This window comes from Dermacentor albipictus, chromosome 1, assembly GCF_038994185.2.
Source record: "Dermacentor albipictus isolate Rhodes 1998 colony chromosome 1, USDA_Dalb.pri_finalv2, whole genome shotgun sequence".
Classification (NCBI taxonomy): Eukaryota; Metazoa; Arthropoda; class Arachnida; order Ixodida; family Ixodidae; genus Dermacentor; species Dermacentor albipictus.
Genome location: NC_091821.1, coordinates 109,451,171 through 109,478,599, shown reverse-complemented (window position 1 = coordinate 109,478,599; position 27,429 = coordinate 109,451,171). Strand labels below are relative to the sequence as shown.

Sequence of the window (27,429 nt, the reverse complement as noted above, 5' to 3'; positions counted from 1 at the left end):
TTTGCAAATTAATATCTCGAAACTGGTGCAGTTCAGAGAAATCGTTCCAAGTGGATACGCCTTGCGAACTAATTATCTACAATTCGTAGGTGAAAATATGTGCCGTACAATAAATAAACGAAAAATTGTGGTGAATATATGTTAACTATTTAATTAGGCATTTTGATGTATCGTAAAAGTAATAGTCGCCTCATCGAGTAATTTAGATCAAGGATTAGAATTAGGCTGTCTGACACACGCGAGTTTTAAAAAGTTCGGACCTTCTAAAAGTAAACTAAAACGAAAACGCACGGTATATCGTCGCAACGTGTCGGTGCGGAAGTGTCCACCCGTCGACTTTTCGGAGAAGCGTGCGCGGTGGTGAACGACATACCGTGACATGATCGCACCTCGGGCCGACTTTTTCCGATTTCAATTCTATCCCGTCTTATTTGTTTCTCGCATCGAACCGACAAGCCTGATACGAGACGGTAACGATGGTCAGCTGCGGAAACACGGTGCGTGACACTGTGCGGGAATGCTTTCTTCGAGCGGTTGACGTTAGCACTGATGTAACACGAAGGCAGCTGCCTGCCCCTTGAAGTAGCTGTGGAGACAAAAGACCCTGGTCAAAAACACGCCGGTTCGACGCTTCGGGAGGAACTAGAGCGTTTTAGCGTGGCGCGGTCCTCTCGCGCCTTCAGTGGGCCATCTGCGCACGTGAAACTCAGCGCATGCGCACTAGGGCCTCTATCACCGTGCATTGCGCGCCGCTAAAACGCTCTACTTGCGGCAGTATAGACTCGCGCTGCGCCAGAACAATTACGGTGTCGAAGGGAGCGGACTTGGAAGCATTGTCGCGCTTTGCGAACGCTATGAGCATTGATACTACGGAAAGCAGTACAGGCGTCACAATCCTGGAAATGCATAATCTCAGTGGTAAGTTGGTCGTTGAAGTTATATAATCTTTTTGTTCTAGACGAACTCGTGTATAACCTACTGCTGACAAAAGTCGGTTACACGCGTGTTCGGTTTTTTTTTTTCCGAAATATTGGATTTAGGGAAAGAAACCTTCGCGTGTCATGCAACACTTTACATGCCAGATATACCATGCATACCTAAGCGTATATCTTAACGTTAACTTCATTTTATAGTAGCTCCGGGCTGCTGCAGAGCAGTATTTTGTGACCATCTTAATGTCCGTAAGTTGAATCTCCGCATGTGTCTGTCTGACGGCCTGCCGCTGGGGCGCGCCAGTGGCCACCGCCGACTTGGCCAGCAGCCACCGCTGCGCACGAGTGGCTTGGGCCGCTCCGACTTCGCGCGGCTGGCGAAGTCGGCACGGTCGATGGCGCGGGGCGCTACCGGACGCGCGCTCCGAACAACGATCCCCGATCGCACCCCAGATGTGAGGGAAAGAGCGCCGGGTGTCTGACACTGACTCGTAGCTTTAACACCCGCATAACATTTCACTATTCGTTAACCGAAAACCATCGCACGCAAATTTATCTCGTCATACAATCGACCGAAATGCAAGGTCTTCTGTCGTTATGGTATGGGGCACCAGCGGTGGCCAGAAGGCACTACGGCTGTTAGAGTGTGCAACTAAAGAAATGCTGGCGCCGTTGGGTAGGGATGTGACGGCAACGGAACGCTAACTTGAACAGAGGCGCGCCTGTATCAACGCTTGCTTTAGCCAGATGCGTCCAGCCAAGCCGAGTTCATGGCCGTACACTTGCGAAGAGAGCATGCGCTCCCTCGTTCTACTATACGACAGCGCCCAGGCACGTACGAAGATGGGCGCACATGCCCAATTACGAGCGGCCACTTTCCAGACGCGAAATCCCAGCACGTGCTGCTCACAGCTGGTTCCTTCGCTGTTCATTACGGCGGTGCTTTTGACATGCGAAGTTTCAGCGCTCGTTGCACATGCCCGTCCAAAGATCCAAAACAGGCTCCGCGATAATTTTGACGGCAAGTGAGCGCCGTATTCGCATTTTTCGCCAAATAACATTGCATTCTCCATCGATTCTCTCCGAAACATTCGCTCCGAAATATTCGCTCTGTAATTTATGTCAACAGTGCTTTTGTCGTTTCAGTCGAGTCATGTCAGTCTTAATTATCTGGGTTTCAAAGACGGTGCGCAGTCGCGGCACGTGTATAGCGGCTGTCAAACAGAAACGTTGTCGAAAATGACATAGTACAGCTACCAGTTTCCTGTCCATTGAGTCCACCTTGCTCACCGTCTAAGCGGGAGAAAGCGCGTTCGCTGGATCGCCGTACCACGATAGCATAGCAACCGGTCTTCTGTCCACCATGCTCAAAGCAGCTTCCTGATTTGCCGCTTCTGTGAAAAGCCGTCTGCCCGGATATATTACACGCTCAACGGAATCGGCTATTCGCCCTGCTGCTCGGCAGGAATATTTGAGCGCGTCGTGTTTTGCTTCTCCGTGTCCACACAGTAGCTGCACACGTATACAGCATTATAGGCAGCTCGTTTTCGCCGCGTTTCTATTCCAGCTCGCCCCGCCATGCCTGTCGACGTGCAGAGACAATGGAACGCGGCACAATAGAGCGCATTCTCCTTATGGACCCGATTTACTACATCGGTCGCCTCTCTCTGTTCCGTTTCCTACGCGTTTCGGGCTACTCGACGGCTGGTTCGTTTCTCTTTCCGAGTGGGAGCACACAGTCCCGCTGCCCTACGAAACATCTGTTGGTTGTTATTTTTATTTCGCACGACTTTTATCTCGTTGCTGCTAGGCACCTCTGCACTTATGCCTGTCCGCTTTCTCTCTCTCTCTCTCTCTCTTACGCGCGCGCGAGCGCGGATTTTTTTACTTTATTTACTTTTTCTGGAACGCGTTGTGAACCGCACAAACGACGCAAGACGACTCTGATTTCTTTCGTTTTTTTTCCTCCAAGATAAATCCGCCGTTCTCTTCTGTGCCTGCGTGGCTTGCACTTTCTGCAGCAGCCGTCAACATAAAACTCACCAAGGGCCGCATTTTGTAACGATTCTTTTTTAGATCCATTCCTTCGCTCCTCTGTCTTTAGAGACTGAAATATTTTTTTCTGTCACAGAGGCTGTCACAGTTACGTCGTGCCACGTCAGAGAACCGCGGTAATCGGCTACGTCAAAATGACGGTTACGCAGCCGTTATGATATCATCAAATTAAACGGCTCTTCTTTTTTAATTGGGGAAACATGGCCTCATCGAGAAAGAATCACAGGTTACGGCTTCTCACGGTTTTGAAGTATGCGAGCTGGCGCTGTTTGTAAGCACCGAGCGAGGCTGAGGCAGGGGAGAAGAAAGAGGAGGTTGCTTTGAACAAATGAAAAGGACCTTGTCGCGAACACCGCCAATGCCTCGCTCAACTTCGACACGACAATGCTTTTCCGATGCCACCTGCGCGTGTGCGAAGAATTCGTCCACGGTTGCGTGACAAACAGGTCGATGAATTTGGAAGCGTCTGAGTGTGCTTTCTGAAATCTACAGACATTAAACATTTATAGGCGCAGTCACGGGCTGGGACCTGCTATGGCTGCCTCGGAGAGCCGTCACCATGGCTCAGTGGCTTTGCCGCGATGACCGCAGCACGAGGTCGCAGGTTCGCAATGCAAGAATGCTTGCGTACTTTGATCAACGGTGTACAAACAAGAGATGTCGCTGGAACCAACGTTTCGACAAGGGCACTTGTTATTGTCAGGGCGACAACTACTTTCTTTGACGTACGCTGCGCCATTCCCGATATGGGGAGGGGAATGAAAGTGCGCGTTGGGTAACGTGAGAGAAGTCTAAACGTTAAAGGAAAAAAAAAAACGGGGGAGGGGGTAAGGGGCGCGAGTGTTGTTAGGGTAAGGGGGCGAAGAAGTGCTTTTTTTGGGGGGGGTGGGTTGAAGATGTGGCGGATGAAAAAAAGAATAACGAAAAGAAATCAATAAGGAATCTTTCCGTGTAAAGAGATCGTTGGTGACCTTGTGGGCTTGGCCTTTTGCAGAAAACTGCACGTAAGGAAAAGTAGACTTTGGAGGCATGACAAACGAGAGAGGGAGGGAAAGATTTATATGTGTGTGTGTGTATATATATATATATATATATATATATATATATATATATATATATATATATATATATATATATATATATATATATATATATATATATTATTATTTGAATATACTGCAGGCCCTTCACGGCCCGTGCAGGAGTGGTACAGAGATGCAATGAAAAAAAAAATCACGATGACAAGTCAATACATTGAATGCAGTTAATAAAAGAGTCGATATATATATATATATATATATATATATATATATATATATATATATATGTGTGTATATATATATATATATATATATGTGTGTATATATATATGTATGTATCTATGTATATGTATATATGTATATGCACAGAGCGAGAAAGTTAAAAGAAACTGAGTAGTAGCAAGGAGTATCCGGTTAAGTGCAAATGGGAAATTAAAGTTATTACTGAACGCGCATACTATGTGTCTTGAAATGGAGAGATAAAAAAATATTGACAAAATATCGAGTAACTATAGAAATGAGCTCCGGACAATAACATTCAACTAGAAATGCAAATAAATTATTTCATAATTTAGTAAGAAACGGCTTATTAGAAAAAGAAATAATAACAAATACTCATTAAGGCGGGCACTATCATTAGCTCTGTTCTGGCCTCAAAAGGTAAGCGCTGGTGCTTGTATTCTTGCCATTAGCATAACGTATAGATTAGAGGGCTCTCTTTGAAGTGTGTTATGTGTCTCGAAGAACGCATGTTTGATTGAAGAATATGAAGTTCTTCCAAGTTATGACCTAGCAAGTTCAGATGCCCAGCGACTGCTTTTGGATGTTTCTTGTCTGTGCCCGTTGGATGCCCGTTTAATTAATTAGCTATTCTGTTCCAACTTTACTCACCTTACTCTACGCATCGACTTATTCTCTTCCGCTATTTAGGGTAAGGGAGAGTGAGCTAGATAAACGATTTCGAGTTAAGCAGTTGTCCTAACGCAGAGGAGGGCCTCGTCGAAACGCTGGCTCCTTAGAAACTGCTTGTTCGACCACTCACTCCGAGCATCCATCTCCTGTGTCCCTATGTCTGACTTGGATTGTGTACTCCCGAGCCATATTAATAAAACCTGCTCATCTGCCTGTAAAAATATTGTTTCTTACCGCACAAACTAAAAATTGCACCAGCGGACACTGAGCTATCGACCTATAATGCTTTTAGAAGACCAACATTAGAATACGCAAATACCGTTTGGGGTAAACAGCTCAAGAAAGATATAAGCAAACTAAAAATGGTGCAACGAAAGCATCATCAGCATAATCATTATCATCATCAGCAGCAGCAGAAGCCTATTTTTATGTCCACTGCCAGGACGAAGACCTCTACCAGCTATCTTCAATTACCCTTGTCTTGTGCTAGCTGATTCCAACTTGCGCCTGCGAATTTCCTTATTTCATCCCCTCATCTAATTTTCTGCCTTCCTCAACTGCGCCTTCCTTCGCTTGGCACCCATACTGTAACTCTAATAGTGCAACGAAATGCTGTTCATTTAATCTTCAAGGCTTACCAGAGGAATGCGCCACCATCGACATTAATGGCTATTAACAACATATCCCTATTCTATAGTTGAGAAAAAAAATATCCCTATGCTCAATTTTCTGCACTCTCTTTATGCCCGCAAATTTAATGTTAAACAGGATGATCATTTTTAAGTTTTACAGAATTTTTTAAAATCGCCTGTTGCATACGACATAATTCTTGTCCTTTAACTGAATTATTAAAAGAGGCAAAATTTGCTAGCACGAGAAATGGGAACACATATTAATCTAATTAACGCAGAATAATTAACATCTTGATTAATTACTGAAGTGCGGGACGAAATACGTGGGTGTTCCAGTTAGTTTTGTACACCAATGCATAAAAGAGCGTTGTCTTAGAAAAGTAAGTGGAACAACAACGTATTTTTACGGCAAGCTCGATGGCGCATATCTCCGAGCTGCCATCATTGTGGAAATTTATTCCAAGTGGATACGTCTAGCAAGCTCACCAGCTACAATTCGTAAGTTTCACTATGTGCCCTGAAGTAATTATTTCGAAAGTAATTGGTGAAATTTTGTTTATTAGTTGAGTATTTGTTTCGATTTATCGATGAAGTAATATCCGTCTTTTTGATTAATCCAGCTCAAGGACTAGCATTACGTCATCTGCAACAGGCTGTTTTTAAAATTCTGTAAAACTTAAATATGATCACCCTGTACTCCTGAAACTTCCTTAAAATTCTGACGCATCTGGCCCTTGCGCTGATAAACTCCATTCATCATCATCACTTAAGACTCCGAATATCTAGACAAACAAGCCACAGCCATGATGACACTCTTAAAACCTACTTCGAATTTCTTTTGACACTCCTTTTTTTTCCTCGGACCATAAACGAGTAGAAGGCTTACCACATGAAGTATTTTGTGACAAGGATAGCCTTGACTTTAAGAATGGTGGTACTTGGACCGCAGTATGTTATAAATAAATTTTAAAAAAAGTCTATTGACCCTGGAAAGCTAATTAACGAAGGTCATGGCGTCAAGCGTCAAATGTTCGCAACTGAGTGAATAGCTAAGGTGGTATTAATTAGAGATACCGGACTATGATGCGTATCTACTGAGTCTATAGTGACCAATTCACGCTGCAGTGGCCATGTCAGCGAGGCCACTATGAACATAGCCGACAAGCGCGGCGGATTCTCGCTGCTTGTAAGCTAAAGTGTTGCACATATATAGATTCCTTGGAAATGCGTTCGGTATAACTCGAAGTTGCAGTCTACGTCTACAGTTCTAAGTGAAGACAGTCGCACACCGTTGAATAGCTTGGGAAAAACGACGTCTGTCCGAGGAGCATGTCAATGAATTGGCTTACCACGTAGAGTATAGAGCCAGTAGAGCGAATAACTTGTCCAGTCAAAAACGAAATTCCTTGCACCCGACGTTCCGGGGTCAACTTTGCTCCTTTCTCCGGCTTTGAAGACCGCCTGCAGCACGCGTGCGGTCGTGCAAAAAGTTGCACGTGTCGCACACTGGTGCACAAATTTTGGTATACACTGCACGTGTGGACCCAGTGTAAGCCTAAATTTGTGCACCAGTGTGCGACGTGCGCAACTTTTCTCACGACCCCATGCGTGTGGCAGGCGGGCTGTGCGGCGTGCGGTTCGAGCGTAAATCGGCCCTTAAGTCGGCCCTTAAATCGGCCTTAAACGATGGATGGCAAGCAGTGCAGCCTTATAAGAGATCGTAATAATAGGAAAATGGACTTCGCGTAGGCTAGTAAGAAGGCTGGCGAACGGGGAAGGACTGCAAAAGATGAAAAGGACGATGTTGTTCCGGGGTGGCGACGCCATTCACGCTGCTGTTGTGCGTCGTCTCTCTCTCTCCTCGTACGGGGACGCCGGCCGTGAACGCATTCAGCTGGGAAATTGCTTTCGTCATGTATAGCAGTGCAAAGAATTGACACGAAAAAAAAAATGACGCTAGCGGGAAATTACCCTCGGAACGATTATGTTCGGCGTGTTCTGTACGTAGACGTGACTCCAGCAGCAGCCTTTTTTCGGGATTGCTCTCCGTCGGTACAGGACTCCGGTTTCTTCAAGTATACACTTTGAGTCGACGTAGCTTCACGTAAAAGTCAGCATATCTTTTTTTTTTGTCTCTCTCTCCGCGTGCGATGAGTTATTCCAGCCTCTCATACTTCTCCCGCACCCTATTCAGCGACGCGAATGTACCGTTTACAAAACTTTCGTTTTGCGTGAGCTCGCTTTTCGAGGAAAGCTTTCTTCCCTATTTGTCCCTATTTTTCGTAACCTTATAAAATAACCGCGTAATTGAGTGGAAGTATGCGAGAATTTTTTAGGCTTATCCTGGGAAAAAAGAAAACGTGCTCTAGATTTTCGTGACCAAAAAAATTTATTTACACGGTGTGGTATGCATAACAAGAGTGAGGATGCAAGAAAGGAAAGCCATGGAGGTTAATTATGGCGATTGCCCAGTTGGCGACACATCCTTGTTATGGCCTTGTAGAAGAGAGGCGCAAATGTGTTATGCATATTTATTGTCACCACTGCACAAATCTGCGTTCTATTATAGATCGCGAACTTGCGAATTGATCCATGACAAGGTGTCGTGGGTGCGAAAGTGGGCGCTGAACCCTGCAACCATTGACCAGTGAAACGCCTCAGTGAGGTCATGCTGCCGCATATTTCGATTTAAAGCTATTATTCGCATGACCTTACCCAAATTGCTTGCTGCGACTAAGAGCTCTGGTACCCAGATGCACAGCGACACAGTTGATGAAATAGACGTGCACATCTTTCTGCTACGCGTAACGTTCAACCGAAAACAGTCGCCACCACTGTTCCCGCGTTTTCTTTTTTTGTTGTTGTTGTTGTCGTTATTTCTCGCCTCATGGCTGAAAGAAGTTCCTGTTGCTTCGTTGCTTGTCTCCCCAATGCCGTCCATCTCTGACGCGCACGTCAGGCACGCTAAGACAAAAAAAAAAGAAAAAGAAAGACATCCGTGTGCTAGTAGTCATTCGGCGCCGCAGGAGAACGTCGGTGCAGTCAGTGCTGGAGTACTGTATATTTAAAGAGCACATCCGCAACTGGCACGAAGCAATTATTGCTTCTAGATTTTTCTTTTCATTTTTGCCGAGCTGTCAGTGGTAGCTGTAAGAGCGAGTGAATTAAGTGACAACGCCGATTACTTGCTCACCTTTTTGCGGACAGTACATGCCCTTTTTGTTTTGTCTTTGCTCTAATCCTGTAATAATAATTAACCGCTAATCAAACAATTACTACGCATCCTTATTATCGAAATGCTAACAGCAATCAGGTGTCGATGGATTTACGGGAATTCTGTTCGCTAAGAGTTGTCTGCACCGACTTGAACAGAGCCCAGAGGCCGCTGCGCTCGTGTTTTAATGCGAAAGCATTATACGTCCCTTGACGCCTACAAAGTAAATTAATCCCTTTTGGCAGAGAATTTGGCAAATTTCGGTCTGGGTGGGAACTGAACTCCGGCCTCTGAGGTGCGGGACGAGAGCCGTTGCCCGACGCAACGGCGGCTCCACGGTTCTGATTGACTAAAGGCGTGCCTAGTGTGTGCGTCATTGCACACGTCACGTCGCATCTATCTGGCTGAGTAAACGTGTGCCATAGGCATATCTGTCGGGGGGGGACAAGGGGGACCCTTTTCACCCACTAAAGGGACTGAGGGAAAGGGCAAAGTAGGCCATTTGTCCCTCCCCCCCCCTCTCACACACACTTTTGAAAGCCGGGAATACGGCGCCTCGGTCCCGACGAAGATCAGTCCAGTAAGGTCTGGCCTCTCAACCAGCTGCACGCGGAGTCTCGGCTGCATTGGTCCTTCAGGACACTTATCACCCGTATATAATATAGCACTCAGGGTCTACTCGGTTCCAGCTGGTAACTTTCCACACCTCCACAAGTCTGCAGTTGTCTTTCAAGACTTCATCTAGGCATTGATTCGGGCTACATGGTCTGTCATACATGTCTGTCCCAGTACTTTCAAGACTGCTTTCATTTATTTGGACGGGAAAGGTGTTCCCGCGGTGAAACTAGAGGCAGCATGAAGCGTTCGCTTCTCGCTGCCAGCGTTGTTACAGCAAGTGCTTGTGGTAATCGAGTGAGATATATTTCTATTAGCCTGTGCGTGCGTGGCACCATGCTTGCAATAGGCGTATCTAATGGTGGGGGGAAGGCATGCACCCCCCCCCCCCCACAGTCAGAAGTGAAAGGGAAAAGTAGGCCATTTGACTTCCCCCCTCCCTACGCACACACGCTTGTAAAAGCGGGCACTGTCGGCTGCACACTACACAAATACAACAAAACAACAGCGGAGACCAACTTTTCTCTCAGAATTGGGCTCACATAGGTACGATTTATTTATTACGTATCCTCTGCTTTTCGGCCTCGCCTCCACGTGCTGGAGCAGATGACGCTAGGCGGCCCGTGCTAAGCAGCCAAGGGTTGCCCCGTACTTTGCGGTGCGAGACGCCTGCGGGACATGCCTTGCAAGCCTGCATTGCTTAGAAGGCTATCGCTAGGCTGTCCAAAAAGAGTTTAATCTACCATCACTCACATCATCCCGCGTTTGTTGGGGCCGTCTAACGTAACCATCTTTGAAAACACAAAATCAAATTTGCTTTTGTAATTTACCGGTATTTAATCACTGTTACCAGTTTAGCGATTTTGACGCTAGATTTAGCGAGATTTATTTTTTCTCTTTACGGCAAAGTTTGCTATTTGGCAATCAGCGACTTTTTTAGTGATGTGAATCAACAGTTGGTAATATTTTAACGATTTATAAGTTAGAAAGGTTGCTTGAAAAATGACCTTCTAGAACACAGCTTAATAGTCAAAAGCAACAGGCAAGAAGGGGCCGAAACTCGCTGTACAATGCATACGCTCCGTGACCCGGGATGAACCAACGATTGCCTTCACATTGGTAGTCTCACTTTGTGATTGGGCTTCACAGCACAGTGGTCATCATAGGCTTTGCACTCTGCTCACAAAATTGAAGTTTATTTATTGTTTACAAAACCAATTTGAATGCATTTGAACGCGGCGGGGTCGGCGGTGTCACTGAATTCATTCTTTTGGTAGACGCTCGGCAAGCGTGTCGGAGAACTAATTTATCAAAACGATGTTGAATCAATTTTCTGTCCAGATTTAGAACACAGCAGATGAATAAGACATATCGACTGCGTAAAAGCGTAAATATCGAGACGGCTTAGCTCGTTCACGCGCGACTGAACAAATCGCTTCCGTTTCTCACGCCTTTCGGACCAATCAGTACCTCACGGCGGCTTTCAGGTATATAGATCAAGGGCGAAAACATGGTATTTAACCTGTACAAAGCTCGGGTAATTGTCATTGTCATGTTAATAACATGCAGCCAAAGCGTGTTGCACAGGATCTAGTTCTGCTGCCACAAACGTCGAGAAGCACAAAAATATTTAGGGATAATATGCAGACTAAATGTGTTTTCGTTCTAGGAAAACTACGTTGTTTTTGTTCTTTTGAATCGTGCTTTATTTGTAACCTTCCAATCTTAACGTAATGAAAAATGTAAGCTTTCATAATATGTTATCTAAATATTACGGGTAGGCGATCGAATATCGACTTTTTTGGAATACGAATCTACTATCGAATAGACAGCCGCAGACGCCCATATTTACAGCAGGAATATTTGTTTCAGTATAATTAGGAACACGCTTGTACAGAATAGACCGTCAGCTATCACGCACAATTAAGATCCTTTTAAACACAAGATCAGAACAGTCATGAAAAGAACTGCACGAATGGCCGCTTGACACTTTGAAGCCTGGTGGCAAACAAGCTTTTCAAGAATGGCAGGCATTTGAAGCTGGCCAACTTTTCAAAAACGTATAATAAGTAGTTGTTGAAAAAGTATCAGAAGTCATGGTAAAGGAAAATAAGGCGCTAATAAGGTATTTGTGTGCCCTACAGAGAGGCTAAAGATCCTGTTACAAGAAAAAGCATCGCTGGTTGTGGCGTAAAAAATAAAACTCCTACATGAATAGGCTGCAAGAAAGACTAATTGACAGGCCATAAGCACAATATATCCGATTTTCATGTATTGAACGAAAAGAAGGGGAACCGAGGGGCCCGGTTTTGTAAGGGCACCGTTTTTGTGAGAACGCTCGCACGTATTTTTTACTTAGAACCTTATGAAACCAACAAATAATGAAGAAAGGAAAGCGTACGATAAATTATTTGTAGTTTTTAATTGAAGTTACATTGAAATTACAGTTAATCACAGATCATTGAAATTACAGACTGGGTGCCAAGAGAAGGAAGCGCAGTCGAGGATGACAGATTAGGTGGGGCGATGAAATTAGAAAATTCGCAGGCGCAAGTTGGAATCGGTTGGCGCAGGACAGAGGTAATTGGAGATCGCAGGGAGAGGCCTTCGCCTTGCAGTGGACATAAAATAGAATGATGATGATGATTATTATTATGATTATGATGATGAATTGAAATGGAAAATTGAAAAGGTAATGGGAAATGGAGGAAAACTCAACTTAATGACGGCGAGAGCCCTTTGCATTACGCACTCGTTTCACTACGAATTGTGCTCTACGGTGACGCCAGTTCTCACGTGCATGCATTCTTGGGTATTTATGTATTTGTACAAGAGCTAATTCACGAAGTGTGAACCAGCGTCACACTGCCACCGCAGAACCGAAAACAAAGCTTGCGTTGCCGGTTTTGTTCCTGCATTGCTTCGAGAACTTTGTCGCTGTTTTACTTCTGATGATTATAATTTGCGATACTTTGTTCAGCAGGTGGAGAACAGTAATCCGATTTGAACACTCGGTTGTTGCGAAATAGTTGGGTAGTTTTTTAATATTGAAAAATACCGGATAGTTCATTTTCGAATACGAATAAAATATTACACAACTATTGATATGACCACGTGCACTTATGCAGCCTTTTCTCGGGGACTGCATTTTACCCACTACAACTTAAGGTTATCGTTCAGCGCAACACGCGCCTGCATGATTGGGACTTACTGGAATGTTATTGATGGTTCTATGCGTTGTCTCTTGTCAGCGAAGCGTGTGTGATCTGATTGCATACGCGAGGCGAATTGTGTAGTACTTTCTGGAAGACACGCGGGCACCAGCGATTACTCTGGAAACTTTGAGGACTCATGTATAAAAGCCGACGCGCTTGACCGGCAGATCAGATTTTCGCCGATCGCCGACTGTGTTCGCCGCTATCGTTGTTCTTTGAGTGTAGCCCGTTTTGAGGGCGCAAGTTCGCCTAAGAAAACGCTAGTTCTGCTGCTTTCTTCACCTTCACTACTACGTGACAATGTTCGAAACTTCCAATGTTCGCATATCACATAGTAAATACATTACTAAAGCTAAAGCCCTCTATACCCTGCTGGTTAATTCCCTGCTTTCCTTCAGCTGCACGGACATTAGACCAACATGAAACGTCTGGGTGAATGATTTACTTCACGCTAGCTTATTTTAAGGGGCTTCAAAACACCTACGTTCTTAAAATCCGCTTCACAGTTACAGCGAGAATTTTAGTGACTTTTTTGTCTCACTTCAGTGACACGCTTCCGAAAATATTTGCAACACTAGACATTAATGTTTTACAATGTGCGATTGGAAACCAGATATGTCGATGACAAAGATAACTTTCACTGACGCACTTTTTTGCCTTTTTTATTGCAATGGCAATCAGGTAATCCGCAAGGAAGCGAACTTTACAGTACGTGCCACCTGGGCCGCTGTGAGTATGCATGCTCCGCCCAGTCATGAACATGAACGTCCGTATAACCTCCAATGAGCGAAAGTACCAAGGGTATATTTAGACCTGCCAAAAGGCACCTTGACTTTAGGAATCCTCGCAGAAAGCAGACGTCTTTCTGTTCCCATCTTTCTTCTGTAGGAGTTGGAGCTCGTTCGCGCTTTGTTGAGAGAGTTACAAGTCATCCGTCACCTGCTTGCTACAAGCAGCGGTACTATAAGGTACGCAGCTTATTCCCGCTGAACTGTCGGAGCCTTGCTGTGCTGACAGAACAACCGTGAAAACTTCTTTCTGTGTCAATGGCATCGTTAGCGTATTCGTCCATCAGCATCATCATCATCATCATCGTCGTCATCATCATCATCATCCTGGTAACGCCCTCTACAGGGCAAAGCCTCTCTCATACTTCTCTAACTACCCCGATCATGTGCTTAATGTGGCCATGTTGTCCCTGCAACCTTCTTAATCTCATCTGCCCACCTAACTTTCTGCCGCCCCCTGCTACGCTTACCTTCCCTTGGAATCCACTCCGTAACCCTTAATGACCATCGGTTATCATCCCTCCTCATTACATGTCCTGCCCATTCCCATTTCTTGTTCTTGATTTCAAGTAAGATGTCATTAACTCGCATTTGTTCCCTCACCCAATCTGCTCTTTTCTTATCCCTTAACGTTACACCCATCATTCTTCTTTCCATAGCTCGTTGTCTCGTCCTCAATTTAAGTAGAACCCTTTTCGTAAGTCTCCAGGTTGCTGCCCCGTACGTGAGTACTGGTATACAGCTGTTATACACTTTTCTCTTGAGGGATAATGGCAACCTGCTGTTCATGATCTGAGAATGCCTGCCAAACGCACCCCAGCTCATTCTTATTCTTCTGGTTATTTCAATCTCATGATCCGGATCCGCTGTCATTACCTGCCCTAAGTAGATGTATTCGCTTACCACTTCCAGGGGTAAGCGTATTCGTTCAATACCAATTAAAAGAAATACTCGCACATCCGGGCCAATGTTGACATACTTTGCTCTTGAGCATGTTAACAACTGCTACAGCGCTCACTAGCACATTTACTCGGAAGGCTCTGCCACACGCATTTCTTGTGCCAGTGGTGTGCCGATTCTGTCGGCGAGTATTATCATCTATGTGATGCTCAGCTACTGGAGTTCAGCCGCAGCCACTGAACGAGATGCATGCAGGCAGCTTTTATTTATATTGAGGACCAGTGCTCAGTGTTGGGTCATCTTCAACTACTCACGAAAGACCTTGTAGTCACTGCAGTCACCGCGTATACAGAAGCAACTCGTCAGCGACACCAGGTGCCTGGTGCCTATGTACTAAAGCTTGCGAGCTGCATCAGAGCGTTGTGAGGCAGTGGTTTCCCGTCCACTGTAGTGTAGCGGGCTACACTGACCGCTCTGTTGGAGTGCAAGCAGCAGTTCCACGCAATCAATTCATACATCGTTTCCAATTATCGTTAGGTGTCAGACAGGCAACCTCTGAAGAACACAATACATTTGCACAGCAACTCGTACTAGGAGCAGTGGGGCCCCCTCAGGTGTTTTACTAAGGGTGTTGTAGTTTGTTTGCCCAGTACCCTGAGAGAACTAAACGTGGCAGGGAGGTTCAATTTGTATTGGTATGGGGCACATTTTATGCATGATGTAAGATCAAGCTTTAAACTGTGTACTTTAATTACAGACTTCCTTGAAAAGTATTTATGCAAGCAGCGTTAAGCAGCCATCATACGTAATGTTTCGTAGTGTGCTGTGAGAATTGAATGCGGCACCTAGTTCACGTTTGGTACAAAAGGGTGTGGGTGCATGTTTGGGGCAATCTGCAACCAAAATTGAAAGATTGTGTGTTAATTATGGGCTCTGAATATAATTACTGAGTACTCCTTCTCGCCCTATTTTTAGGCGTTATACGAAGCGCACGCTGGGTTTTCCTGGCGTCCTCGGTGAACTAAGAGTGGCAATTAGCTGATATTTGGTAGAAATATGGGACATAGTGTGACGGATGTGTAAAAGAAGTGTAAAGTGTGTCCGATAATTACAGCATCTGCGATATATAACTCATATAAACGGTTAAGAGGGTATTTTTCTTTTTCAGCGTACACTTAGAACACATTTCATGGTGTTTTCACTGAGCTACTCCCCCCCCCTCCCCCACGTCCCCTTTTAATTATGTAGCAAATCGCACTTATGTATGTTCTTGTTTAACGTTCCTATGCTTTCTTTTTTCGCTCTTTAATATTTCATTTTATGTCTGTACAGAGTTCTTGGCGCCTGTAAGTATAATGTATAAGCAATTAATGCCGGCTTGTCTTCCCAACGTAAAACTTCACTGGACTTTTTTTTTGTGTGGCTGGATGGCAGTAGTTATAACCATTTCTGTCGCAGTGTACAAGCTCAAGATTACAAGGACGCGCGCTTAGTATGGGTGTTATCACAACTATAATAACCGGAACGCCATATTGAGACTCGATAATGAGCACCGTTTCTTAATAATGGAACACGCGATGGATTACACGTAATAGAACATAATGTTTCGTTGCGCGTATTCAGTACCTAAACTATGCAATCTGTTTGAAGAGGCGATTCTTGCTGATTTCTGTAAGGCCAGCGTAGAATACCTGCATGTATGAATGACGGTACGACAACGAGCCATCGTTATGCACGGCTCGTGGTTCAAATGCAGTGACACGCACATTGCCTATGTTAGCTTTTACGTGATGCGATGTGTTGTCGCCGTAAGAAAATTACAGTCGGATGTCTTTGGAATTACAAACGAAATGTAGAGTTGAAACTATGGAACATTGCATGTTCATAAGGGATGTGATGTGTCCAATGTTCACAGAAAACTAAAGCCGCTGCACCTTCCGTTGACGTTACTGGAAAACCTTTTGGAGGCGAAACACAGACAGATTCTTGTAGAGGAAAGAATTTGAAATCGGTGGGCCTTGCTCAGGTCGCCGCTCAGCCAGCTTCCGTCTTGTCGGAGACGGCAGAACAATACATGATGGATGTCTGCGCTCTGCCAACCCGTATTTTATTCTTTCCTGACGAATATTCGGTGGCATCACAATGTTTTGCCGATGCGGTCACGACCCCACACTGGGTGCTTCTCTGCGCTTTGCGATCGCTTATACTGCCCAGCTTCCGCGGATTAGTTCGCATAGCGACACACATATTCATTCAAGTTTGACGCAATCGTTTTTGTGGTTTAAGCCACGGTGCGTGCAGGAGGCATATATGCCTGCAATTTATGCATTATTGTAAGCGACCTCTTGCGGTACCGTCGGGCCCCTTCTTATTCCCCGTAAACTTAGAACTTCTTCCTTTCATTCCTTTTACTCTTACTTTCAGAACTTTTTCCTAATCTTCTCGTTCAACAATTGAATGAGATGCGCAAGCTAGATTAACCGCCGCATTTTACTTCTAAACACTTTGTAGCAACATCGCACACTTTCGTATATAGGGGAGAAAAATGTACACTGACCATCTGAAATTTTTCTTCACAAATGTTTCTTGCTTGTCAGTAGGCGCACTTGTTTGCATGCTCGGCCTCAAGGATAGCGGCATCACATACGTACAACTTGTAAGGCTCCGGACAGGTGAGGTTGGCGACAGCCTCATAAACCATAAGCAAATTTGTGGCGTTAAATGGAGTGTAGGGGCGCGAGTGGTGTTTAATGCGTGACCTACCTTTACCCAACTACTCCAATCTCGCTTGTTAGGACGAGACCGCGAGCGCTGGGCATGCACCATGTTGGCACGTTTGGGCTCTGTGTGCACTGCATCTATTCACTATTTCCTCAGCATACAATTCTTATGACGTGTGCATCTGTTAGCGATGCCGCTGGCTCTGGCAGCTACTTTCAAGTCATGCCATGGAACTGGTGCACTTTCACGCCCATCAAGGAACACTGTGCTTCGGATATTTAGTAGGCAGTCCTAATAAGTTCAACAAAATTTGATGAAAAGCCGAGCGAGGTCAGTACATTAAATATGTAGCTATGTTCAAGGCGATCGAATGCCTTTTCTTGATCTAGGGAAACTAAGAGACCATGTGCTGACCTGGTCAGCGTGTATGTCATTATGTCACGCGTAACGAACGATATAATGTGTATCTCTCTGCCAGGAACTGAGCATGCCTGATGGTGTCCTATTAAGGAAGGCGTTAGGTCTCCCAAGCGTCGGGTGAGAACAGCTGTAAAGGTTAAAGGTTTGGTAGTCAATGTTGAGAAGCCTGCTTGGCCTCCGTTCTTCTGGACGAACTGATGATGGATTGTGCTTAGGTATCAGCACAATACGACCGTCGCGAAGGCTAGGCGGGAATTCAAAGTTCTCAAAGAAGCGGATAACAGACACGAAAGTGGCACCAATGTCTTCCCAGAAGGTTAGATAAAACTGTACGGGTAACCCATCCGGTCCTGGGGCCGAGCCACGCTCCATGGAAGATAACGCTGTTTTTACCTCGTCAGCTGACGGTCGTGCACAGACGTTCAGCGACTTCGAGTAGAACCTGAGGCAGATCACTAAGCCTATCGACGTTATCATGACTCATTCGCGCGTATTCGTACGCGCCATGTTTTCAAAATGCGATACAAAGAGCGAGTAATCACGCGCGGGAGGAGACATAAGAGGAAGTGCTCTAGGGGCAACAGAAACGAATGCATTCGGCTGTCTAAAAAGCCAGCTTCTTGCGAAGCGCAGAACTTCAGGGTGTGCACACGGATTACGTCTGCATCGCCAAGCAGCAGCTGGCAAAGACGACGCTGCGATGAGGCGTTGGAAACGCCTGCGTAGCTCACGCTGCCATGACCGCATCAGCGGAGCCAATTGACTGACCCGAAGGGCAATAGGGAGCTTCGTTGCAGTGTCCGCCAGTTCTTCTGACGTGCGTTGTCTGAGTACACGACCTTCAGCTGAACAATGCAGACGCCACTGCACCTTGAGTGCGTCCCATGACTCTGGGTCAGAACTAGAAACAGCGGCTCGCAAGACTCTTTACAAACAAGAGCGCGAATGCGCATCTTGTAGAACGCGGTTGTCGTGGCGCCAAGGTTTGGCGGATAAAAATGCAGGGAAGCAAATTTCGAGCATAACTGGTCAGTGATCGGAAATATAAACAGGAGATGAAGGTAAAGTTATCACGTCAGATTGGGAGATATACTGAGCTAAATTGCTTGGTACATAGGCATGGTCTAACCTGCTTGGCGACGCGGCGTACAGACAAATGAAGAACCATGAAAAAGTCTATATGTATCCAGAAACGAAAAGTGCTGGACGAGGCGACGAAACTCCCGTGCGTTCCAATCAGGGCGATCCCAGCCCGGGCCTTGTACATCTAGCTGTGTGTCTAAAACGCAATTAAATCCCCAACAAGCTCCATGTGACGACCGTGCAGGAAATACACATACAGGTCACGAAAAAATCATTAGACTTAGTGGCCTGCACGGGTCCATAGGTACCCAAAATACGTAACCTAAATGAAGATAGCATACAATCAAATGCCAATATTCGCCCTGGGCCATCATAAAAAACATGATGATCTCGCAATAAAGCTCTTTGAAAAGAATAATACCGACTCCACTAGAGCTTGATGTCGCGAAAGAGAAAAAACAATCTAGGTTGAAAGCGCGTTTGAAAGCAAGAACATGTCCAATGGTGAAAAAGTTTGTCTTGCAAACACAGAATGTCACAATTTTTAGTGCGGGCCACGCTGATAATTTCGGCTTGTTTTATAGGTCTTCGGAACACCTGTGCGCTTAATGAAGTAATATGCAGGGTGTCAACGATGTTTAATTAAAGGTGTCGCCTAACTGACCTGGTCGTGTTGTTCAAGTCGGCGCCCTGGGAACAATTCCAGGCCACATGCAGTACACACGTCAGTTTTTCGACCCTCTCGAAGAAGGCCGAGGTTTCTTCGGCCGTTGTAACTCGGCGCGGCGATCCGGGGCGCCGTCCGAGCTAGAAGCTGACGCATGAGCACGCTTTACGCCTCGTGGGACCATTTCTACGTTGAGTCCATTCAGGCTCGGTGAAAGTCCAACGCTACTATCGACTCCAAGGCTGAAGCTATATTCAGATGATGATGATGCTAGTAGCGGTTGGGCTGCGGGATCAATGACATCGTCGCCGATAAGTTCTGCAGCCGGGGGCTCATTCAGATGCAATGGAGCAGTGGATTTTGCAGAAGAGTCACAAATCAGGTGTGGCGTTGCAAGCTACGCAACTGAGACGGATGAAGGCACCGCAGACTTCGTCGGTGTAGCGAGCGCAGGTATCGCAGGGCCAGGTGTTTGAGCCTTCTCGAAAGCTTTGGTACGATCAGGACTTATGGCAGCAGGCGAAGTGGAGGCGCCACCGGCCACAACATGCGTGTCCCTCGCTGCCTGGAAGGCCAGCGAACATGGCGTGCTGCGATCGGCCACGTCATCAACAGTACGTTCCTCCCGTTCGGCCGAGGAGGCCGGCTAACATGACGTGTTTTGAATCCGCGAGCGGCATGCTTATTTTTTTGTCATTTGCCGACGCTGGTTGATGCGGTGTCAAGGCAGTCTCTCTGGTTACGGCGTCAGGCGCCGTCGCGACCGCAGCTGACGCCGGTGGTAAGGGGGGAAAGGCACCAGCAGTAGCGTCTGAGTAGGACGCCGCACAGGACACACGACTGTAGGGTGACCACCGCCGCAACGCCTCAAGGACTGTCACATCCGTCGCTTTCGTGGCCATGGATTCCACAACGGCCACAGAACGCTGCGGTGCACTGTGCACAGTAGTGGCCGCTAGACCCGCACCGACGACACACGTGTTGCTAGCCACGGTGGTCAAACGTCACAGAATGACCAGAGGCTCGCAGATAATTGGGGACAGGGGTTGTGGTGCTCATTTCTATCCGAACGAAGTGGGGGCCGGCATGAGGCCCCTGCACGTGTAACACTCATACAACACGCAAGTGGAAGTGATTGTGTGAGATTTTCTTTCTTTTGATTACAGTAGCTTACCAACGTTGGCCTTACGCAGCTGCTCCGATCTCGCCCTATTAGGACGAGATCGCGAGCGCTGGGCAGGCACCCTGTTGGCACGTCTGGGCTGTGTGCCCGCCGCACCTCTTCACTATTTCCTCAGCGTACATATGATGGTGTGCCCCAGGCACGTACCCAGGAATTTTTTTCGGGGGGGGGGGGGGCACCACCTTCATCATCATCATCATCATCAGCCTGTTTTATGTCAACTGCAGGACGAAGGCCTCTCCCTGCGATCTCCAATTACCCTTGTCCTGCGCCAACCGATTCCAACTAGCGCCCGCGAATTTCCTAATTTCATCGCTCCACCTTGTGTTTTCTCGTCCTGGATTGCGTTTCCCTCCTCTTGGTACCCATTCTGTAACCCTAATGGTCCAACGGTTATCTAACCGGCGCATTACATGACCTGCAGCTGCATTTTTTCCTCTTGATGTCAATTAGAATATCGTCTATACCCGTTCGCTCTCTGATCCAAACCACTCTTTTTCTCTCTTAACGTTATGCCTAGCAATCTTCGTTCGATCGCTCTTTGCGCTGTCCTTAACTTGCTCTCAAGTCTCTGCCCCATATTTCAGCACTGGCAAAATGCACTGATTGCACACCTTACTTTTCAATAATAATGGTAAGCTTCCAGTCAGGAGCTGGCAATGTCTGCCATATGCGATCCAACCTATTTTTATTCTTCTGTGAATTTCCTTCTCATGATCAGGCTTCCCTGTGATTAATTGACCTAGGTAAACGTACTCCTTCACAGTCTATAGTGGCCGACTGGCGATCTTGATCTCTTGCTCCTTTGTCCGGCTATTTATCATTATCTTCATCTTCTGCTTAATAATATTCAACCCCACTCTTACAATCTCTCTGTTAATAATAATAATATTTGGGGCTTTACGTGCCAAAACCACTTTCTGATTATGAGGCGCGCCGTAGTGGAGAACTCCGGAAATTTCTACCACCTGGGGTTCTTTAACGTGCACCTAAATCTAAGCACACGGGTGTTTTCGAATTTCGCCCCCATCGAAATGCGGCCGCCGTGGCCGGGATTCGATCCCGCGACCTCGTGCTCAGCAGCCCAACACCATAGCCACTGAGCAACCACGGCGGGTTCTCTCTGTTAAGGTCTCCAAGCATTTGTTGTAACTCGTCTGCATTGTTGTTGAATAGAACAATGTCATCGACCAACCGAAGGTTGCTGAGACATTTGCCGTGGATCTTTACTCCTAAGCCTTCCCAGTTTATTAGCTTGAATTCTTTTGGAGAAATTGTGTCTCCCTGTCTGACCCCTTTCTCTATAGGTATCTCCCTGCTTTTCTTGCGTATAATTAAGGTAGCTGTAGAACCTCTGTAGATATTCTTACGCGAAGGACGAGTCAGTAAGAGGAGAAACTATTTACAGATTATATTTACAACAACGGTTGCAGCGCTGACCGGTTAGATTCACAGCGCGAGCCCAGTTCGTTCTTCCTCCTCTTTTCTGAAGTGATGGCGCCTACGCGCCTCGTTCAAACAAACAAATACCACACATATGTAGCAATATTTTCCAAGCTTTTTACGTAAGCGTTCTGTACTCCTTGATTACGTAGTGCCTCTACGATTGCTGGTATCTCTGCTGAATCAAATACCTTTTCGTAATCTATATAAGCCACATAGAGAGGTTTATTGTACTCTGCAGATTTCGCGATAACCTGATTGATGATATAGATGTGTTCCATTGTAGAGTATTCCTTCCTGAAGCTAGCCTGTTCCCTTGGTTGACTACTAAAGTCCAGTGTTTGGAGATTATTTTGGTAAACATTTTATATAATACTGGAAGTAAGCTAATGGTCCCATAATTTTTCAATTCTTTAACGTCTCCTTTTTTGTGGATTAGTATAATGTCTGCATTCTTCCAGTTTTCTGGGACCCTTGCAGTCGATAGACACTTCGTATAAAGAGCCGCCAGTTTTCCAAGCATTATGTCTCCTCCATCTTTGATTAAATCGACTGTTATTCCACCTTCTCCTCCCGCTCTTCATCGTTTCATGTCTTGCAGGGCCCTTCTGACCTCATCGCTAGTTATAAGAGAGTTTCTGTATCCTGTTCATTACTGTTTCTAAGTGAGGTATCGTGACTCCTCTGGGTACTGTATACAGGTCAGCTTAGAATTTTTCCGCTCCTTTTACTATATCTTCGAGATTGCTTATGATATTATCCCTCTTATCTTTTAGTGCATACATCATGATTTGTTCTATGCCACTTTTTTTTTTTACTGATTTCAGGCTGCGTTCATTTTTTACGGCTTCTTCAGTCTTTCACGTTATAGTTTCGAATATCAGTTATTTTCGCCTTGTTGATCAATTTTGACAGTTCCGCGAATTGCGTAACGCTGTGCGGCCGCCAGTCCCATACAACCGCGTAAAGCGCAGGACTCTGCGATTCTAGACGTACTGCGCTCACCGCGAAAGGTTAGAAAAACATCCACATAAGCACAGCAGAGAAGTGGCTACGTGAGGCGGTTCGACCGATAGCTGTAGAAGCGTCATTCAAAACAAGCAATTGTTCTCCACTTTTGGCGGCGTTTTCTCTACTTCCTTTTTAAATAAAAAGATGTTGATCCATAAATATTCTCATAAACAACGGTTAACTTTTTTTATTATTCGCTGTTGCTTGCAGTTTGGTTGTTGCTTTGGCTCTCTACCTTAGTAGATCGCTTAATTTCTCAACTCCTTGCGATTTTTGTTTCCAGTTGCCAATTTTGCACGAGAAGTGCTATACAATTAGGGAATAACAGACGATGTAACGGGCGACAGTCATCTTGCTTATGGGTTTAAGGGTTATTGCAGGGTTTCATGATGGACGCTCTTTCACATTATTTTATTTCCCACCTTATCTAACCAATATCACGTGTATGTAGTTCCGGGCATCTGCCAGCGTCGCGGCGAGCCGTAACTCAAGGAAATAATGAAGCAAAGGGATAAGTTAAACGCAATTGGCGTTTTCTCCCGCCGCAACTCCTTCCATGAGAGTACAGACCAGCTGAGTAACAGCCGCATCCCTCTTCTGGTCCCAGGATCAGCCTAAACAAAGAAGGTTGAACTAACAAAAGCAACAGCTGTGCGCGTGACGGTTGAATAAATGGTGACAACTGAACGCATCTCGAGTTAATCGCGTGGGTGCGGAATCTATGAGAAAACTGTCCTTCACATTACAAGAGATGCCGATAACTACCGCCATCTAAAAGGAGTGAAAAAGGCAGCATAATGCTGACCGATGAACAGCTGCCAAGTCTCAACATTGATCTGGTGGCGCTTTAGGAATGTGCGAGGAGTGGTGGCGTGAGTGGGGAGGGGGGGGGGGGGGTTATGCCACTTGATTTCGGGTGGGGCCCGAGCCCCCCCGGGCCCCCCCTTGGGTACGTGCCTGGTGTGCCCGCCTGTTCGCGGTGTCGCTGGCTCCACCGGTTACTTTCGATGCATGCCACAAGGGCCGGCACGAGGCCCCTGCACGTGTAACGCTCATACAACACGCAAGTGGAAGTGATTGTGTGAGATTTTCTTTCTTTTGATTACAGTAGCTTACCAACGTTGGCCTTACCCAGCTGCTCCGATCTCGCCCTATTAGGACGAGATCGCGAGCGCTGGGCAGGCACCCTGTTGGCACGTCTGGGCTGTGTGCCCGCCGCACCTCTTCACTGTTTCTTCAGCGTACAACTTTGATGGTGTGCCCGCCTGTTCGCGATGTCGCTGGCTCCACCGGTTACTTTCGATGCATGCCACAAGGGCCGGCACGAGGCCCCTGCACGTGTAACGCTCATACAACACGCAAGTGGAAGTGATTGTGTGAGATTTTCTTTCTTTTGATTACAGTAGCTTACCAACGTTGGCCTTACGCAGCTGCTCCGATCTCGCCCTATTAGGACGAGATCGCGAGTGCTGGGCAGGCACCCTGTTGGCACGTCTGGGCTGTGTGCCCGCCGCACCTCTTCACTATTTCCTCAGCGTACAACTTTGATGGTGTGCCCGCCTGTTCGCGATGTCGCTGGCTCCACCGGTTACTTTCGATGCATGCCACAAGGGCCGGCACGAGGCCCCTGCACGTGTAACGCTCATACAACACGCAAGTGGAAGTGATATGGTATGAGGAACTTTATTTGGTCCTGAAGGTCAACCATAGGTTGACGCGGGCCGCTCCCACGTTGGGACTGTCAGGCCGAGCCCTTCAGCCACATCGCGGGCCTTCTGGACTGCCCGTAATTGGTCAGAGAGTGATTCGCTGTGTAGCATTTGGCGCCACCATTCTTCTTCCTTGTCACAGTCTGTGAAGACCGCGGGGCACTGCCAAAGCATGTGGTCAAGAGTAATGATGCCATTGCACTTATTACAGTTGATTTGAGTTTCCCTCTCAGGATAGATCCTGTTAATAAAATATGGACTTGGGTATGTTCTAGTCTGTAGCAAACGTAATGTGACCGCTTGGGCTCTGCAAAGCTTACCGTGTGGCAATGGGTACTCCCTTCTGCTTAAATAATAATGCTTCGTGATTTCGTTATATGTTAATAATCGATCCCCGTGTTCCCCGGGTGAAGTGTAAGTTGCTCGGTCTTGAAGAGCACGGCTAGAAAGTCCTCGTGCTGCTTCATTTGCCACCTCATTGAGGTTTCTCCGAGCTCCGTCCACTACCCCCAGATGTGCAGGAAACCAGCGGATTTCAATCCTCTCACTGTTGACCTTCTCTAGTAATTTTGTTGCTATCCGTGTCACATATCCGTTGGTAAAGTTGCGTATGGCTGTTCTGGAGTCGCTGTAAATATGTGTCCACCGATTAGCCCGAATGGCTAAGGCGATTGCTACTTGTTCTGCTACTGTTGGGTCCTTGGTATAGACGGTGATGGCATCCCGTATGTTACCTTGAGTGTCTACAACAACGGAGGTATACGCATCCTTATTTTTAACCCAGGCAGCGTCAACGAACACCGCCTGCTGTTTATGTTGATCTATGTCTTGAAGGAATGCCTTCGCCCTTGCCTTTCGTCTCTCGAGGTTATGTGTCGGGTGCATGTTCCTAGGGAACGGGGTCGTCTTTATTGTTTCTCGTAGTCCCGCTTGCAATTGTGTTAGTAATTCTCCTTCGTTGGTGTGGTTGTTAATTTCTACGCCAATTTCTTCAAGTAGCGCCCTCCCAGGTCGTGTCCCCATTAGTCTCTCCTGGTGGGCCACCTGCTGAGCCTCAGCTATCTCTTCTAGTGTGTTATGCAGCCCTAGGCGCAATAAGCTATCGTTAGCCGTGCTGATGGGAAGTCCTAGTGCAGTCTTTATAAGTCGTCTGATTAAAGCGTTTAGCTTGTTCTTGTCAGCCTGTGTCCACTGTAGCATGCCAGCCACGTACGAGAAGTGGCAAAAGGCGAATGCATGTACCAATCTTATGGCACTGTGTTCTCCTAGCCCCTTATGCCTGTTGGTAACTCTACGCAGAAGCCTAATGACTTCTTCTGACTTGTTAGAGATGTGTTGTATCATCCTGCAATTAGATCCATTCGCTTGCAGGAGAAGTCCTAGCACTCTAATAGTCTCCACCTGCCTGATTGGTTCTCCATTCTTCGCGTATATGTCAATGCGGGGTTCTTCCTCTGGGATATATCCGTTCGGTTTGCGCCCACGCTTACTGTTCCGTAGTACCAATAGTTCAGATTTCTTAGCAGAGCAGTTCAGTCCCATACCCTCAAGTGTTGTTTCCACCACATAAATGCTTTCCTGTAGTTTGGTCTCTGTTTGTCCCATATTACCTTCGGCACTCCAGATTGTTACATCATCTGCATATATAGCAAAGTGGATACCCTCTATCTGCGCGAGACCTCGAGCCACTTTTGACATTGCCAAATTAAATAACATGGGAGATAGGACGGACCCTTGTGGTGTCCCACAATTCTCAAGTTCCAGAGTTGTCGATTGGAGTTCGCCTAACCTGAGACAAGCAGAACGGCCACCGAGAAAGGCTTTAACTATATTGTGCAATCGTTTACCCAATCCCATCTCCGAGAGGATATTCAATATGGCCCTGTGCTTGATGCGATCAAAGGCCTTTTCTACATCTAGGCCTAGAAGAGCTCTCGTATGCAGCGGGCTAGCAAGAATAAGGTGATGTTTGATTAAAAGCTTTGCATCTTGAGTCGAAAGTCCAGGACGGAAACCGATCAGGTTATGCGGAAGAAGGTTTCTGTTTTCTACATACTTAGTAAGTCTATTGAGTATGACATGCTCCATAGTTTTGCCCAGACATGATGTTAACGATATGGGTCTTAGGTTATCTAGATTTAGTTGCTTGCCTGGTTTGGGAATAAGAATTGTGTTAGCAATTCTCCATTCCTTTGGATAATCACCATTTTTCCAGAGTTCGTTGAAATACTCTGTTAAATATGTTATAGATTCATCGTCCAAATTTTTCAACAGCCTATTGGAAATGCCATCTGGACCGGCAGCAGATCTACTGTTGAGGTCGTACAGGGCTGCGCGAACTTCGCTTTCTGTGAAGTCTTGATCCATAGGCTGTATTTCCCCTGTATATTTCCCCTGTATATTCAGGCGGGTCTGTACTCTCATTGCTATCCTTAAGCGGTAAATACTTAGCTGCAAGCCGATCCAGAATGGCCTCCTCCGTTGTGTCCTGACTCTCACGATGGACGAGTCGTGCTACTGCTGTTCTCCTATTAGATTTCGTGTCGTTCTCATGAAGCAAATGTCTAAGTAAATTCCAATTTCCACCACGTCTGATTCGACCATCTATGGAATTGCAAAGCTCATCCCATTGTTGTTTCTGTAAATTTCTGGAGTGTTCTTCAATCTCCCTATTCAACAATGATATGCGCTTCCTGAGTCTCCTGTTCAGACGTTGCGTTTTCCGTCTTTTTAACATAGATTGTTTGGCTTCAATCAAGTGCGCCAGCCTACTGTCCATGATTTCGATATCCTCCTCTGTGGTAATATCCTTCGTTGCCGCCTTTACATCTTCCCTGAGCTGAGTGGTCCAAGTTTGGAGTGTTTTCTTTTCTCCTGTCTCTGTCTCAG

At 46.2% G+C, this 27,429-nt stretch overlaps 1 protein-coding gene across 4 annotated transcripts in view; it reads left to right on the top strand.

Annotated features, from left to right (window-relative positions):
- LOC135907709 (synaptotagmin-15-like) overlaps positions 1–27,429 on the top strand; it is a 227,025-nt gene that overhangs the window by 48,457 nt on the left and 151,139 nt on the right. For 2 of the 4 annotated variants that reach the window (XM_065439422.1, XM_065439420.1), the window contains exon 1: positions 788–918. The exons of the other annotated variants lie outside the window; for them this stretch is intronic. In XM_065439422.1, the coding sequence (XP_065295494.1) occupies positions 855–918 (64 nt within the window). In that variant the 5' untranslated portion in view covers positions 788–854. Of the gene's footprint in view, positions 1–787; positions 919–27,429 lie in introns of those variants that run through there. 4 annotated transcript variants of the gene reach the window in all.